The 16,838-nt window shown below is 43.5% G+C and overlaps 2 protein-coding genes across 3 annotated transcripts; both read right to left on the bottom strand.

Annotated features, from left to right (window-relative positions):
- Nucleotides 1–5,063: 5,063 nt before the first annotated feature.
- LOC147418481 (uncharacterized) lies at nucleotides 5,064–6,142 on the bottom strand. The gene is made up of 2 exons (XM_086506779.1): nucleotides 6,014–6,142; nucleotides 5,064–5,200 (listed from the first exon to the last, which is right to left on the bottom strand). The coding sequence occupies exons 1-2, from the start codon at nucleotides 6,128–6,130 to the stop codon at nucleotides 5,099–5,101; spliced, it is 219 nt and encodes a 72-aa protein (XP_086362905.1). The 5' UTR covers nucleotides 6,131–6,142; the 3' UTR covers nucleotides 5,064–5,098.
- An 18-nt stretch (nucleotides 6,143–6,160) lies between these two features.
- On the bottom strand, nucleotides 6,161–10,697 carry LOC147418480 (pentatricopeptide repeat-containing protein At2g40720-like). Of its 2 annotated transcripts, XM_086506778.1 has the most exons (3): nucleotides 7,045–10,697; nucleotides 6,526–6,579; nucleotides 6,161–6,416 (listed from the first exon to the last, which is right to left on the bottom strand). In XM_086506778.1, the coding sequence occupies exons 1-3, from the start codon at nucleotides 10,584–10,586 to the stop codon at nucleotides 6,161–6,163; spliced, it is 3,852 nt and encodes a 1,283-aa protein (XP_086362904.1). In that variant the 5' UTR covers nucleotides 10,587–10,697. The 2 variants fall into 2 exon arrangements, 1 of the variants encoding a protein (XP_086362904.1); XR_015187267.1 differs by having other exon boundaries at nucleotides 6,275–6,444; nucleotides 6,526–10,696.
- Nucleotides 10,698–16,838: the final 6,141 nt, after the last annotated feature.

Genomic DNA, 16,838 nt, shown 5'->3' with positions numbered 1-16,838 from the left:
GTGTCAGGAAAATCTTGTTAATGGAGGTAATCCGCAGGTGGATGGTGCGGAAAGAGGTGCCGAAACGCAGAAGGGATCTCCCGATCATGACAAACGGCCTTCCAAGAGCAAAGGTCAGGAAAAAGAACTTTCTCTGCTTAATGAAAGCAAGGATGTCTCTATCTCTTCTCCATCATACTCTCCTGATTATACTACTACATCTACTTCTCATACAGTATCTAAATCTTCTCCCAAGAAGAAAACTCCTACTACTTCCCTACATGCTACTAAAGAGAAGCCCCAGTTCAAGAGGGATAACCGCAGACGTCACCGCAAGATGCGGATTTTCAAATCTGGTGACAAGGATGTGAAGTTTGATAACTACACAGGACGGAGAGATATCTCCAAGGCATTGTCTTTCATCAGGCAATTTGAAGTTGCTTTTGCCAATGGAAACTTCACTGGAAAATCCAAGTTACGTCATGTTGGGATGCATCTCAAGGAGACTGCAAGCAATTGGTGGCTAGCCAAAATTCTAGAAGGTACTCAAGCCAGAACATGGACTCAATTCAAAGCTGAATTCTATGAACAATTTCTTCCACCTGATTTCGAGAAGGACATTCAGAAGGAATGGGACTGGCTTGCCTAGAAGGAACATGAGAAAGTCACTACTTATGTTGATAAGTATTGGTCGGTTCTTCTAAAGGTTACTCCTTTCATGAAGATCTCCGACGAGGAAAAGATGCGAAAATTCGAAGCGGGTCTCCTACCCCAGCTTCGAAAGAGCGTGAAGGTGTATCATCATAATACCCTTCAGAGGATGATGGAGTCAGCAATCATTGCTGAGGACCTATATTGTAACTACATAAGAGAAACTCCAACTGGAGCAGACTATCCATTATCAGGACCGGACACTTAAGTCTGGAAAGATTTCACTCTAGATACTCAGTGGATGATCGAGCAGGAATTAGCATCCTATCCCGAGATTCTGGAAGGATATGTACAAGCACTACAGTTGAGGACAACTGTTTAGAAGCCAGAGGGATATTGCTAAATAGACTATTTTCTTATTTTCTTATTTCTCGAGTAATTTCTTTTTATTGAAATTAGGATATTTAAAGATGTGCACTTGAACCGTAAGGTTAGGAACTGTAGATCTACTGGAATTATTCAAAGCCATCAGGAACGGAAAACTTTGATGTGTCATATGATGGGTGACATTAAGCATCACGAAGGGGTTTTACCGTTAGTTCGGTGGGAGAGACGGGGAAACGAATATTCCTGATGCGTCACGTGATGGGGTGATGGGAGCATTGGAAAGGGAATATCTCGTTGGTCTGGCAGAAAACTCGAGCTGGAAAGAGGAATACGCGTAAAGACGCAAGCACAAGAATAAAGATGGGTTCTGAGAAGCTTTTCTTAAAAAGCGGAATACTTTAACGAGTTTTCCGGGAAGAGCAGACGCTTTCCCGCGAGGAATCTATGTTTGCATTGCATTCGTGCATGTGGTTGCATCCAAGGACGCCTGGGAAGTGTTGTGAAAGGCATTGTTTTTAACTTATAAGGTTTTATCGAGTTTTTGGGCAGGTTCAGACCAATTTTAAAATATGCCGGCCGCCCACTTAATAAGAGGGCAACCACTTAGAAAATAAGGCAACAAAACCAGCCAGCGAATTCTCTCTCCCTATTTCAGGTAGAACAGCGCAAAAAAAAAAAAAAAAAAAAAACGGCCGCGATCTCTACGCGAGCAGCTATTCGTGCCGTGGCCAAGGAGCTATAAAAGCACCACATGCCCTCACTGAAAGAAGGTTACCAACGTCAGCAAGAGAAGACTCTACTGCCAGATAACACAAGAGATCGCGAGACTACGAAGCACGGAAATCGCTTTTCCCGCGCAAGAGCGACAGGTATCTATCGTGGATTCGCCATACGAATTGTTGTCGCGTGTTTGTGTGTGTGTTTGCAAGTCTTCATCGCGAAAGAGAAGCGAGAAGGCTTCGGCCTACGCTTGGGAATTCTGGGAACAGAATTTGGAAATTGTCTGCGGAGTCTTGACTCCGAGTACAGACGGAAAAAGGATTGAGAGCTCATCTCTCGGATTTCCCTTACGGGAAGGAACGACCATTGAGTCAGAGATTCAAAACGGAGGGGTTTTCTCCGGTTCTTGTGCTTGTAAAAAGATTCTCCCTAATAAAGGATTCTCTCTAAGGGGAGGGACCAACTCATCTTCTGGTCCCAAATACTGTGTCGAACTTCTCCCTCAACTTTGTTTAGTTGAAAGATTATTTATTTTCATCTTGTTGATTATTCGTGTGCGCTCCCGTTTGTGACAGTCGGCGAGGACGGCGATGGCGACGATGCGTTGAAAACACAGATGCTGAAATTTGCGGACAGAGGACTGAAACTGAAACACTGGCTGACTCGATCGTACGGCGAGGATCTGCTGCGTTGCAAACGAAGTCTACGGACAGCGGGCTGAAACTGAAAACACCGGATGACTTGACAGTACCATGAGGATCTGCTACAGGTAGGTGAGATCTGCGAGGCTAAGTGCTGAAAACTAAAAAGGCTAGTGATCTGGGGCTGATCTGACGCCGGAACTGCAAAACGCTAGACAAGTCTGCAAGGTGTAAAAACGCTAAGCCTGATCAGCAATCTGCATCCGCCAAGTGCTGGAATCTGGAAACGCTGGCTGATCTAGGATGTCCAAAAACGCCAAGTTGTCTTGTGGCTAAAAATGCTAAGTCTCTTGCCGGTCTTGCTGAGAAGGTGCACTGCAAGTCTGCAAGTCACTAGAACTTTGCTGCCTCCTCTACCAGAAAGTGCTAGCGCTAGGTTTTATTTTTAGTAGCTTAGCAAAATTGCCCTACCCAGTTTTTCAACAAAAGTCACTTATTAAATAATAAATGAAAAATGGATAAATAGGGCAAATGGGTTCTATGCACTGTAAAATGCTCATAATGGGTACTGATTGTTATGCTGCTGATCATGTTGTGTGCAACCAGAGGATATGCAACTACTCTAAGTACTTGGACATGCACGGCCTGCGCACAGGCTCACAAAGGTGCCATAACACTTTCTCAGCTGACCTGAACCCTGGACCTGAAGTAGCTTGTCCACATGCACATAGGGTTAGATGTGCACGTGACAGCTAATGCCTCAGTGCCACATGAGATTATCCGAGCCAAGCAAGCCGACCACCCCTCATGGTCGAGGCATTGACTAGATCAGTATCCTTTATACACAGTGTATGGGACCTCCCCAGAGACAAATACGCTCGGCTAGCCTTGGAGTCATCCCGACAACTAGCACTGCAGGGCGACACAACATGTTGGTATGGGCAGATGACATCATGGTTTCAGTCACATGGTTTCAGCATGGATAGATTTCCTCCAGTACTCCTTGGATGCACCCTCCCTATCTCTCACACGGACAGAGATCACCAGACTCATACGTGAAGATCTGATTCAGCTAGATACCAAGAGCACATGGATACAGCCGGCACAAGACTTGAGTACGAAGATGGTGACGAGACCAAGATACATGGATACCCACTTGTCTCATGGGATACGATGTGCTATTGGCCAACTACGCACATCGTCTCACCAGCTGTGGATTGAAACTGGGAGATACAGCGGAGTACCAGCAGAGGCCAGGACATGCCCCTTGTGTGACATGGAACCGGAGACAGAGCTGCATTATACATGCCGCTGCCCTGTCTACTACGAGATACGAGGCCGCTTCCATTGCTTGTTCAGAGAGGGTTTTGGACCACTCGCAAGAGTAATGGGATACGAAGATCAGAGATGCCTAGGTTTGTTCTTGCTCGAGCTGCGCAGACACAGAGAGAGCCTGATGAATGGCAGGGCTAGCCAGTCTCAAAGACGGATCACAGACTTCTTCAGAGCAGACACGGAACAGCCGCAAGAGCCACTCCCACAGCAGAGCTCCCCCTCGTCTCACATTGATCGACCGAGCGATTGAACTGGGGAAATCCAGGCGCCCACGACTGCGAGGGACTACACAGCACCGACGGAGGCTACATCAAAAGATTCGGAGCACGCTGGCTAGGCATGCACAACGCCCGGTCAGACTACTAACCATGGAGGAAATTGATGAGATTCGCCAACGACCGATGCTAGATTTTTTGTGATAAACCGCCCATTTTTGCTTAGTTTTTTGCTTAGCTCACATCGACCAATCTAGGATCCCATAGTATATATCTTTGTTTTGTACTGTTGTTAGGTTATTTTCGTTACTCTGACTTTGTATCAGATCCACCACCTTGTAACTTTCTGGTCTCATAGGTCACTATGGCCTTTTGAAGACGTTAATATAACATTTCATTTCATTTCATATCTCTCTCTCTCTCTCTCTCTCTCTCTCTCTCTCTCTCTCTCTTCAAGTTGAGTTGTTGCAATTTCTATTCATGTGTTGCTACTGATTCTCGCTTGCGTGTCCAAGCATGTTACAGAATTCCATCATCCCTACAGCTATTTCCATGAATTTGTGGAGCTTGTTTCAAGGTTTAGAGTGCTACGTTCCTAGATTTTCATTATCAACTCTACAGACCAATGATTTCCAATCAGAAGTCATTGGCATGTCAAACATAGGAGGGACCGATTCAATTTCAACTTTTCCTTTAAACTTTGGGAAGAACTTTGTATTTGATGAAGATGCATGTTAATGAAGCAAGTGTGTGAATGCCCAAACACAGATGAAAGTAACGGCCTCATTGGAATCTAAACACAATGTAGCACCAGTTGACTCGGCCTTCTTCGGGTAATTCCTTCAAATATCGTCTGGTTCACCACACTTGGAAAAAACACCAGATCCACCAGATCTATAAGTATCATCCTCAAATTGTTTTTACTTTTGCTTTAATGTCCTGGATGATATCCAACCACAGCCTGAGAGGCCCTTCTAAGTGCATAGCTACATAACTCATCCTCCTGAGTAAGTAAGGCTCAATAGAAAGCACTTAACTCTAGGTTTGACAAGTCACTAGAAGGATCGCCATATCGTCCAAAAAGATCAGCTTTCCTATCTGAAGAATGGCATGTTACATCTCCTGCATCTTAAAAATGACTTCCGAGGGTCCAAAGTCTGTAGTTGTACATCAAGAGCAGTCCTCTTCGTAGGCATCATCTGATTGTAAACCTTGTCCCAAGTGTAACAAGATCTCCTGAGCGTTTGTCAAATTCCTAATGTGTCCAAGTGCCTGCCAATACAATTAAAAAAAGATAAAGGAATGAATCCAAGCATTCAGCTGATCCCAGGCTGATACTACTCAATCTTTTCCAACTCCTTGGATGACATCTTCCAATCCTTGGGAAACTCTGACCAATCAATCTGATCCTTCACCATCAAGATGAAGTCATCGCATTCCTGTACATACGTCTGACACTGACATGCATTTCACTGGTGCACTTCAATTTTTGTCTCAATCACCCAAGAATGTCATATAGAAATGAAATGAAATGAAATGTTTATTAACGTCTACAAAAGGCCTAAGAGACCTATGAAACCAATACATCACATATTCATCAGGTGTGTCAAAGTGTGCAATACAAAAATAAAGTACTGAAGTAAAGACTAAACCACTAAAAAAAGGAGGGGGGGTGTTGAGCTCGAGGTGGCTGGTATAGGGGGTGTCCTACTGGGCTTGGTCCTGTCCTCTGTCATCACATGAACTTTCTCATGGGTCTCTGCAGCATGATATCAGCTGCAGAGAGGATAGATGATAGTATGTTATATCCAACTCTATGTGTGGGGCCATTATGACTCATTAATGGCAAGCTCTAATGCACTATCCTCAAAAACTTTCAACTCAAGATGAATCAAAAAGCAGTTACTCCCGTACATTATGTACAGTTAACCGATATGGATGCAATAAATTATTTTCTCATAAGGTTGTAAGAACAGTTCTAGAAATAAATCCTTTCTTTTATTAAAGTATAGCTCTATCCATAGCTTGCTTCTTCCCCAATGCATTGCAACATCATTTTCTTTCACTTAAACTGTGACACATTACCAAGTGTCTGATTGACCTTATCCTGGAATGCACTGGCTCCCCCAAACTTGTGCAACTGAAGGTTGTCCGTTGGGAACTATCTACTTTGCTGCAATACAGCTGTCCAAGCCAGTCCATGATATTTGCCAACCAAGCTGGCTCATAGGCCTAGAGCCCAATGTCTATCACAAAGATAGCACCGCTTATAGCCTCTGAAATTAGAGGAAATGGAAAGAAGCAGTTTAAAATCGTACCTGAAAAGTGGCATGTGTAGTATGACCATCCTGTATCATCACAATAAATGCTCCTTATGGTCACACAGGTCTCATCCATAACTGTGACCCACCTGGCAGGATCAAAGGGGCGCTTTTTCTTGAACATTGTCCATGCAGGGATAGCTGTCAATTGGACTGATTTTCCTGGCCTTAGATATCCAAGGAATGGGAGAGAGCCTCACAACAAATCGAACCTGATTAGCATAAAACATAGAAAAAGAACTAGCAGAATGCCAGAAACATAGTTCAGAAAAGTACCTGTATCCTCTCATGAAAAGTTCAGGAATGTTCTTATCGTTGCTCTGCATCAGGCTTTAGCATAACAGCAATATCATGAGTTGCCTCGATATCTGCTAGTCTTCTCCTTTTCCCAATCCATGTTCCAGATTCTCAATGTGCACCACGAGAATCTTTTGCTGAGGTACTGTGACAGATTGGATATACCCTCAGTATGCTCACTCACGTACCACCATTATGTGGCACCAAATAACTTTTAGCCACGGGCTTTTATGGTCTGCAGTGTCAGGTGAAGTGTAGCCTATCCAAGCAAGACCTCAACTTGTGGGGAAAGCATATTGCCAATATAGCCTTTGTCGCAATAAGCATGTAACAAGAGAAGACCACTGATATGTTCTTTGTGCCTATTACCTTATGAGGACCACCATATTTTCACCATTCTTGCTGCAGCCAAGTCCCATGAATTTGTGTGTGTTGAACTCATGATTCAGTGTTTTTTAAAGATGACCTTCACAAGAAGCAGTTTTAATTAGATCTTACTCCCGAACACCATCAGAGAAGAGGTTTGACATTATGACATACATAGAACCATCCTCAGGTCGAAACTGCAATGCATGACAAAATGCCTCTTTTCCAAGTTCCAAGTTGCCATGTGCGCGACAAGCACCAAGCAAAGACGTCCAAATAGATGAATCGGCCTGCATTGGCATTCTCCATAGTAGATCCTCTAGCCTCTTGAAATCCCCTGCCCGCCCCAGTAGGTCCACCATATTACAATAATGTGTTGCATCCAGATTAACATCATAATCCCTGGTCATAGATGCAAACAATTCTATGCCCTCAAGAACAAGACCAGCATGGCTGCAGGCAGCAAAAACTGAAGTGAATATGCTTCCATCCAACTTGACACCTGCATTCCGGAGTTCTTCAAACAACATCATACTATCTATAGAGCAACCTTTTCCTGCAAGGCCAACAATGCATGCTGTCCAAGATGCAAGATGAGACAAGGCAAGCCCTTCAAAAAGTGCTTGCCCATCCACAGTACATGCACACCTTCCATATGCATGGACGAAAGTGGTTGTTAACAGTACATTTAAGTCGTGCCCAGCAGCAACTACTGCCATGTGGAGCTGCTGGCATAATGTCAAGTTGCCTGTTTCACTACAAGCCTGCAGTGCACAAACGACTGTGATCTCATCCAATGTTACCTGCTCAATTTGCATCTCCCTAAACAACTGGAGCGCCTTTTCTACTAGTCCCTGGTTTATGTAGGCCGAGAACATTGCATTCCAAGATGAGATTCCACGACATGGCAATGTACCAAACACTTCCTCCGCTTCAGTGATAGTTCCACACCTGCCATACATACTCAAGATGGTGCTGCCAGTATAAGCATCTAATGTAAAACCCTTCGTATGGGCATCAGCATGTAGTGCCTGTATAATCTCTGAAGACACTATTGTATTCGATATTCCTTTCATAAAATAAGTTTCCTTACTCTCACTAAGCATACCACAAGCTTGAAGGGCAAGCACAAAGCTTGCTGAGTCTGAATCCAAACCTTCCTCCTGCATGTGTGCATACACCTGCAAAGCTTTCTCTCCCTGGCCCTGGCCAACATAAGCTGAGAGCATGGCATTCCAAGACGCTGTATTATCTTTTGGCAAAGCAGTAAATGCATGCTCTGCTGCTTCGATGGTCCCAAAGTCACTATAAAAGATCACAAGAGCTTTCCCCACATCAGGATTAGATGCAAAGCCCCTTCTCCGCGCATCAGCATGTAGGGCTTGCACGATTTCTACAGCTATAGACCTGATTGACTTTTCTTCTTCAACCATACTTGGCCTCAGCACTCTACATGCCTGAATAGCAATAGCAAATATCAAAGAATCAGGAGTCATTTGTTCTCTCTGCATGTTCCTATATAGCTGTAAGGCCCTCTCTCCATCGCCTTGCTGGACAAAACATGATGCCATTGCACTCCAAGACACAACATTTTGTTGCAAGGATCTAGAAAACACATTCTCTGCATCTGTGATAGATCCACATTTTCCGTACACAATCAGTAGGTTACTCATTATAAATGGATCAGATGCATACCCCATTTTCCAAATGTCATCATGTAATGCTTGTACAATTTTGAGGGCTGATGATTTGACAGAATAGACCTCTTCTCCATTCTCTATAAAGGAGCCACATGCCTGAAGAGCAGTAAGCAGGGCCTGGTCATCTGGACTCACACCTTGCTCATGCATATGCCTATAGAGTTGCAGGGCCTTCACTCCTCGACCTTTCTCAACATAAGCTGAAAGCATTGCTGTCCAACCAACAACACTACTTTGAGATAATGTTAAAAACACACACTCCGCTTCTGAGATGCTCCCTACCTTGCCATACATGTTCACCAAGGAGCTCCCAACAAAGACACTGGATGCAAGGCCCATCTTTCGAGCATCAGCATGTAAACCCTGCCCTATTTTGAGAGAGGCAGCTCGTCTCCATTCACCATCCACATGCATAACTATCTCTTTTTCTCCAAGGGCGCTACATGCTTGAATCGCAAGTACAAGTGCCTGTTGATCAGGGTTCACACCTTCCACTATCATGTATCCATATGACTGCAATGCCTTTGCTGCTTGGCCACCAGCAAGATATACTGAGAGCATGGCAGTCCATGAAACAACATTTCGATAGGGAAGCGAGCCTAACAATCTCTCAGCTTCAAAAGTAGCCCCACATCTTCCATAGACTAATAAGAGGGAAGTGCCAATAAATAAATCTGACGCCATTCCCTTCTTCTGGGCATCGTTGTATATTGCCTTGCCAACCTCTAGATAAAATTCTTTCAAACATGTTGCTTCCATGTCACTAGGTTCTTCTTCATCTGCAACAAGGTAGCAAGCCTTGAGAGCTGTGGCAATTGTATGGTGGTCTGGATCCATTTTCTCTTCTAGCATCAGCCTATAAAACTGTAGAGCTCTTTTTCCTTTGCCCTGCTCAATATATGCTAGCAGCATAGCATTCCATGACACAATAGTGTACACACGCATTGTCATGAACACATTCTCTGCTTCCTCAATAGTTCCAACCTTGCCATACATACATACAAGCGTAGTAGCAAGATATCTATTGGTCAGAAACCCTTTTTTTCGGGCATTTGAGTGGAGAGCCTGAACAATCTCTTGGCATATTGCTCTGGTTGCATGTGCCTCCACTGGTGAATCTCCCCCTTTCTCAACAAGGATGCCACAAGCCTGAAGAGCAGACATAAGGCTTAGCGGGTCTGGATCAACCTGAAGTTCTTGCATGGTCCTGTATAGCTGCAAAGTATCCTCTCCTTGGCCCTGTTCAACATATGCTGCAAGTAACGCATTCCAAGCAACAACACCATGTTGAGGTAGTGAAATAAATGCCTCAACCGCATCCACAATAGCACCACATTTGCCGTACATACTCACAAGAGTGTTGCCAACAAAGTAGAAAGATGCAAATCCCTTCTTGCGCACATCATCATGTAATTGCTTACCAGTTTGCAAGTCCCGAAGTATGCCACAAGCTTTAAGAAGACTGGCATACGTAAACTCATTTGGCTCCACACCATCATCTTTCATCAGCACATGCATTTTGAGTGCATCTTGAGCTCGCCCACCATCAACACAAGCAGAGATTACGGCAGTCCAAGAGAAGACAGTGCGGCGAGGCAATGTGTAAGATGTGCGGCATGCGTCATCTATGGCACCGCACTTTGCAAGGGCAACGACCAAGTAATCTCCGAGTACACATTGGAAGTTGGAAACTTGCAAGGTGAGATGGGTGTAAACAAGCAAGGTGATGGGCAGGGATTGTCTGGTAATGCAGGCCTTCAAGAGGGCAAGGTATGCGTCAAGAGGGGGGTTTCTAGGTGTGCAGAGGAGAGATTCCAAAGCTTCGTCGAGGTGTCCTTTCTCGCACAGAGATTTGATGATGGTGCTGCTGCTGATGTTGTGGAACTTCCCGGAGCTGCTGTATGACAATGATGCCAGGTTTGAGAATCCTCTTACGGCTGCTCTCCTCGTTGGTGCATGAGGTCCAGCAAGCATCACGACATTGAGCTCCCATGCATTCCGCTGACCTCAGCAAGTCACGTAGAGAGAGAGAGAGAGAGAGAGAGAGAGGAAGAAGAAGAAGCGAATTTTAACGTCATATGAAACTATCCCCAGAGACTTTAAAGATATATATGTATATATATATATATATATATATATATATATATATATATATAGTTATATATATATATATAGAGAGAGAGAGAGAGAGAGAGAGAGAGAGAGAGAGACTAGCCTCGTGACTATAATAAGGGGGTTCAGACTCTCTGGACCTTCATACCCTCAATCGAGGTGGCAAGCCTCCATTGGTTCAAGAAAAGGCACTCAGTTTTTGACCCTCCACAGGAACGGGCGGCCTTCCCCCCTCGGAATAGAGGCAAGTCCGAGTACTTTTCGACGCAAAACACGAACAAACGTTTGATCTCTTGCCCTCGTCTACAGATTTGTTACATCAGTCGTTGAGGTTTTATATGGTATTCGCTACACCAGCAGTCTCAATGCGAGGTTGTTGGAAAAGGGAATGCTCGATGCTGGGGTGTTGTGCAGTTTGAATGCACCCTAAGGCATGGTTCACGCTAGCGCAACTGAGGTGGGTTGGCATAAAATTATCGGTTAAGAATTTATGATGCAACATCTGGACCTACCACACTAACAGGCGGCCTCCCTCCCTCGGATGAGATGGATGTCCACCCAACTTTTCAGCGTTAAGTGCAAACCACCTTTCTCTCCTTTCTCCATCTCCCTCTACTTCCCTCTTATTAGGAGGGCTCCAATTTTCACAAAAATTGGTACTAGAACACAATTGGTATCTTGGAATTGTAAGCTCCTTAATAATTCCATCTTAGGTCAAATTGGGTGCAAAGATAAGAGTCATCAAGAGTTAAATTAGAGTGTTACTATAATTAAACTATTGTTAGATTGGAGAGGAGAAACAGCTAAGCCAAAACCAATGAGACTCTAGACACAATCAAGAATCTCTTTTAAGCTTTTTAAGTCAAATGTTAACATGCTAAACACAAACTTACAGCCACACAAAGGTTGAAGGGGGAGAGCCAACGTACTGTATGCCCCCTTTCTTTCTTCTCTTATCTTATGCACTAAAGCACAATACACATTGTACTTAGTGTTAGTGGCTCACACAAGTGTATAGCTATACACTTAGGGTTAGCGGCACTTAGTGATGGGCGGTCGGCCACATGGCCATTAAACCTAACATTCTCCCACTTGATGGCCAATGTGGGAGACTATAAAAATGGAAGAGCACCACTCTTCACCCAATGCCTATCAACTTACGACACTGTTGAAATTGATGGTTGGAGAGACTCTTAGTGAGTGCATCCGCTGTGTTCTCTGATGTAGGAATCTTCACTAAATCAAGGCTCTTGTTTGCTAGGCATTCACAATTGAAGTGATAGCGCACATCAATGTGTTTCGTTCTGGAATGAAACACTGGATTGTTAGCCAAGGCAATAGCACTTTGACTGTCACAATGAAGAACTGGTGTACAATGCTCCAATCCAAGATCTTTCACTAGGCGAGCAAGCCAAATAGCTTCTTTGCATGCTTCACTCAATGCAACATACTCTGCCTCTGTGGTAGAAATGGATGTACAATCTTGAAGAACAGATCTCCAAGAAATAGCAGAACCAACAAATGTGTAAATCCAACCTGTTGTTGATTTACGACTGTCAACACAGCCTCCATAGTCACTGTCTACAAATCCCTGAATGGATGACTCACCACGACCGTAGCATAACTGTCTATCTGCAGTGCCACTCAAGTATCTGAGAATCGACTTGACAGCATCCCAATTCTTTTTACCAGGGTTAGACATAAATCTGCTCACAACTCCCACTGCATGTGCAATGTCAGGTCTTGTAGCCACCATGGCATACATGAGACTACCACAAGCTGAAGCATAAGGAATTTTAGCCATCACAGCTTTTTCCTCAGCAGATTTGGGACAATTGTTCTTGCTAAGTTTCAAATATGCAGGCAATGGAGTACTCAAGGCCTTCCCCTTCTGCATGTTGAAACGATCAAGAACCTTGTGCACATACTCTTTTTGAGAAAGGTACAACAACCTCTTCTTACGATCACGAGTAATGCGCATACCCAAAATGTGATTGGTTTCACCCAAATCTTTCATGTCGATTTGACTTTTCAGCTTGGTTTTCAAGTGAGCAATGTCCTTCTTAGAATGACCAGCAATAAGCATGTCATCTACATAAAGGATAAGCATAATAAGATGTCCATTTGGTTGTCTTTTTATGTAAAGACATGGATCCTCATTACTGAGCTTATAGCGTAGGGAATGCATAAATGCATCAAACTTTTGATACCATTGTCTGGACGATTGCTTCAAGCCATAGAGACTTTTCAGAAACTTACAGACCAAATGTTCCTTGCCCTTGAGCACAAACCCTTCAGGTTGCTGCATATAAATCTCTTCCTCAAGATCACCATGTAAGAAAGCTGTAATGACGTCCATTTGATCAAGCTCCATATCTTCAGTGGCAACCAAAGCAAGCAACATTCTTAGTGTCGTCATCTTGACCGCTGGAGAAAAGATTTCCTGGAAATCTACACCATATTCTTGCTTGAAACCTTTGGCCACTGAACGAGCTTTGTAATTCTCAACATTGGATGCAATCTTTTTCTTGTAAACCATTTACAAGGCAAAGCTTTCCTACCTTTTGGAAATGGAACAAGTTTCCATGTTTTGTTCTTTGCAATACTGAATAGCTCCTTCTTCATAGCATGTTCCCACTGAACCTTATCATTGGCTAGCATAGCCTCTTTGTAACAAGAAGGCTCACCACTATCTGTCAGCAACACAAAGTCCACGCCTGGAACAAACCGTTCTGGCGGATGTGAGACTCTTTGAGATCTCCTCGGCTGATCAGAGCTTGTACTAGCCTGTGTAGTAATTGGCTCTGGAGCTATTTGTACAGGAGGTGATACATCGGAAAACGTCACTTTTCGGAATTCAACCTCTTTCGTTGGCTGCCTATGCATCTTGGTCTCATTGAAGACAACATCACTGCTACGGATTACTGATCGACTTTCTGGATCCCATAAACGATAGCCAAATTGACCATCTACACCATAGCCAATAAAGATGCATTTCCTGGACTTAGGGTCAAGCTTAGCACGCAACTCCTTGGGTACATGTGCATTAGCTTCGCAGCCAAATGTACGGAGTTTTTCATAAGACAACTTATGTCCTGACCATAACTCCAAAGGTACACGAAACTATAATGAAGCATATGGTGATCTATTAATCAAATACACAACAGTGTATAATGCTTCAGCCCAAAACGCTTGCGGTAAATTAGCCTGTGATAGCATAGACATAATCCTCTCTTGGATGGTCCTATTCATTCGTTCGACAACACCATTTTGTGCAGGGGTATAAGGAGCTGTAAACTCGTGCTTAATTCCCCTACTTGAACAGAAGTCTGCAAACTCTTTGGAGACATATTCTCCACCATTGTCTGAGCGTAAAGCTTTTAACTTATGTTCAAGCTGAGTTTCCACACTAGATAAGAACTTTTTGAAACAAGAAAAAGTCTCATCTTTAGACTTCATGGCATAAACCCAAACATGTCGTGTTGCATCGTCAATGAATGTAACATAATAAGACGCACCACCATGGGATTTAGAAGGCATAGGCCCACATAAATCACTATGCACAAGCTCTAAGGGCTTTCTTTCTTTGTCAAAAGACTCTGTACGATGTGCTCGTGTTTGCTTACCATATTGACAGTGTTCACAAAAGGGAAAATCAGAAAATGATAAAGACGGTAAGTAGCCCAAACGAGAAAGAGTTTCCATTCCCTTCTTTGACATATGACCTAACCGGCTATGCCACAAAGCAACAGTTGGCAGCTCAGTTACAGAAAGAACATTGTTCTTGTCAGATACATAAAGAGGATAAAGTGTACCAACTTTAGAACCATGGGCTAAAATAAGATGACCTTTCGCAATATGCCAAGACTGCTGATGAAAAGTGACTTTGTAACCCAAGTCATCAAGACGTCCAACCGAAATCAAATTTCGTGTCAAATCTGGAACATGATGCACATTATGTATGGTAAACCTCACCCCATTTGCCATAACCATAGCAATATCACCTATGCCCACAATGTCACAAGAGTAGCTGTCACCTAGCGGAACAGTGCCAATGGTTTCCTCATATGTAGTAAACCAATGCCTATGAGGTGTGACATGCAACGAAGCGCCCGAATCAAGAATCCATGTATGGGACACTTCACCACTAACAAGTAGCTCTGCTGGCATACAACTCTGCAAAGATAGAGTTTCTTGTGCATCATAAAATACATCATTATTTTGAGTCAACATATTGATGTCTTGTGCATCACAATCATCTTGCACTATGTTCAGTTCTTCAATCTTAATCGAACTCTTTGGTTTCTCCTCTTTATCATCATTGTCTTTGCCTTTGCCTTTACCTTTGTCACGCTTCCAAGCATAACAATCCTTCTTTATGTGACCAAACTTATCACAATAATGGCATTGAACATTGCGACGACCAGGAGACTTTGATCTACCCTTTGAAGCATCTCTATTGCCCTCTTTCTTGGATTCACGATTCCAAGAACGACCTTTTACGCTGTTTTCCATCATTTTGCACATAATGAGCTTCGCCATGATGCGAGCTATCCATAGCCTTGCGGTGCATTTCCTTTGACAAAAGAGAACTAGTGACATCAATGTACACTAGCGTACCATTAGGAGCAGAGTTACTGACAGCTGTGCAAAAGATATCCCATGAGGGTGGCAACGAACAAAGTAAGAAGATTTATTTCATCTCGTCATCAATATTGATCCGTTGTGCACGAATCTAGGCAAATAGAGAATCAAAGTCATTAATATGACTAGCAACACTAGCTGACTCCTTCATGCGAAGGTTAAACAGTTTTCGCATCATGAAAACCTTATTACTTGCCGTATCCTTCTCATCAGTGTTGCATAACTTTTGCCATAAAGCATAGGCAGATTCACATTCTAGCACTGAAAAGTACACTGACTCAGCAAGGTGTAATCTAATAGTAGATCTGCATAGCTCATCAAGCTCCTCCCACTGAAAATGAGTCAAATTCATCTCTTCAATCCGTATCGCATAAATAATAGGCAATTTTTGTTTCTTTTGGACAAGCACATCTTGCATCTGATTCTTCCAAAGCTGAAAATTAGTGCCATCAAACTTCTTTATGTCATAAATGTCACGGTCTTTTCTAGTAGACATAGTGACAAAACTACCAAAAGATTCTGGGAAAATTTCGCCAGAGTCTCCTTTGTATTTGGGACTATGTCAACCAAAATACGAGACAAAATGACCAAGTATGTCACTCACAAAGCATAGAAGAGAGCAATGCCTCTCAAAAGCACACTGTATAGAGACCAACTGAGGCGCATAAACAGTCAAACTGACCATAGACTGCCAACTCGGCGTCAAAAGCACCTATACCACTCTATACATATCCTATGGCAAGGCCTCGTAAGGGATGCTCCAGCTACCTGTATCACCGAAGGTATCTCCACATTTGAGAATACCCCAGCTCAATGAAAACCTCACGCTATCGACCCTCAACAACGTAGGTTATGCAGCAAAAAACGTATAGCCAAGTCTCAAAAATGGCTATCTTTCGGACCAAGTCTCAGAAATGGCCGAGAATGCCGTACTAGCCAAAAGATGGCTCCACAAAAGCGTACAATGGCAGTATCCACAAAGACGTACAAGTCTGTCAAGACGCTCAAACAGGCGTCAAAAGCATGTGCCTACAACTAAACATCCTTCCGGGGAGTCAATCCGCTCTCAAAAGAGCTCAAACACTGTCAAAAGTGTCAACATATGCATGTACGCACAAACAACTGCTCCCATTGGAACCATAATATCGCAAACACTAAAACCTGTAGCATGTAGCCTGTACCTGTACCTGTATCTGTACTCAAAGAAGACAATGTTGTCAAGGTTCCACTCTATGTGTGTGTATGAGGCCACTCCGAAAGAGGCTACACACTCCTGAATGAGCCGTGGGCTCTCGTAGATGGAAGAGACTACAACAATGGTACCTGTAAACTGGCTATGGAAGCACTGCAGCACAAACTACCACAAGAGGACTGAAAATTTCAGCTCTTGAACCGTAGCTCGAATGGGGTTTCTGATGGCTCAAATGGCTCCGAAAGGGAGGTAAAACATCAGGACACCTGCTAGAAACG

Source organism: Adiantum capillus-veneris, chromosome 30, assembly GCF_014529385.1.
Source record: "Adiantum capillus-veneris isolate H3 chromosome 30, ASM1452938v2, whole genome shotgun sequence".
NCBI classification, from domain to species: domain Eukaryota; kingdom Viridiplantae; phylum Streptophyta; class Polypodiopsida; order Polypodiales; family Pteridaceae; genus Adiantum; species Adiantum capillus-veneris.
The sequence above is the reverse complement of the archived record's forward strand: the minus strand, read 5'-3'. Positions and strand labels throughout refer to the sequence as shown.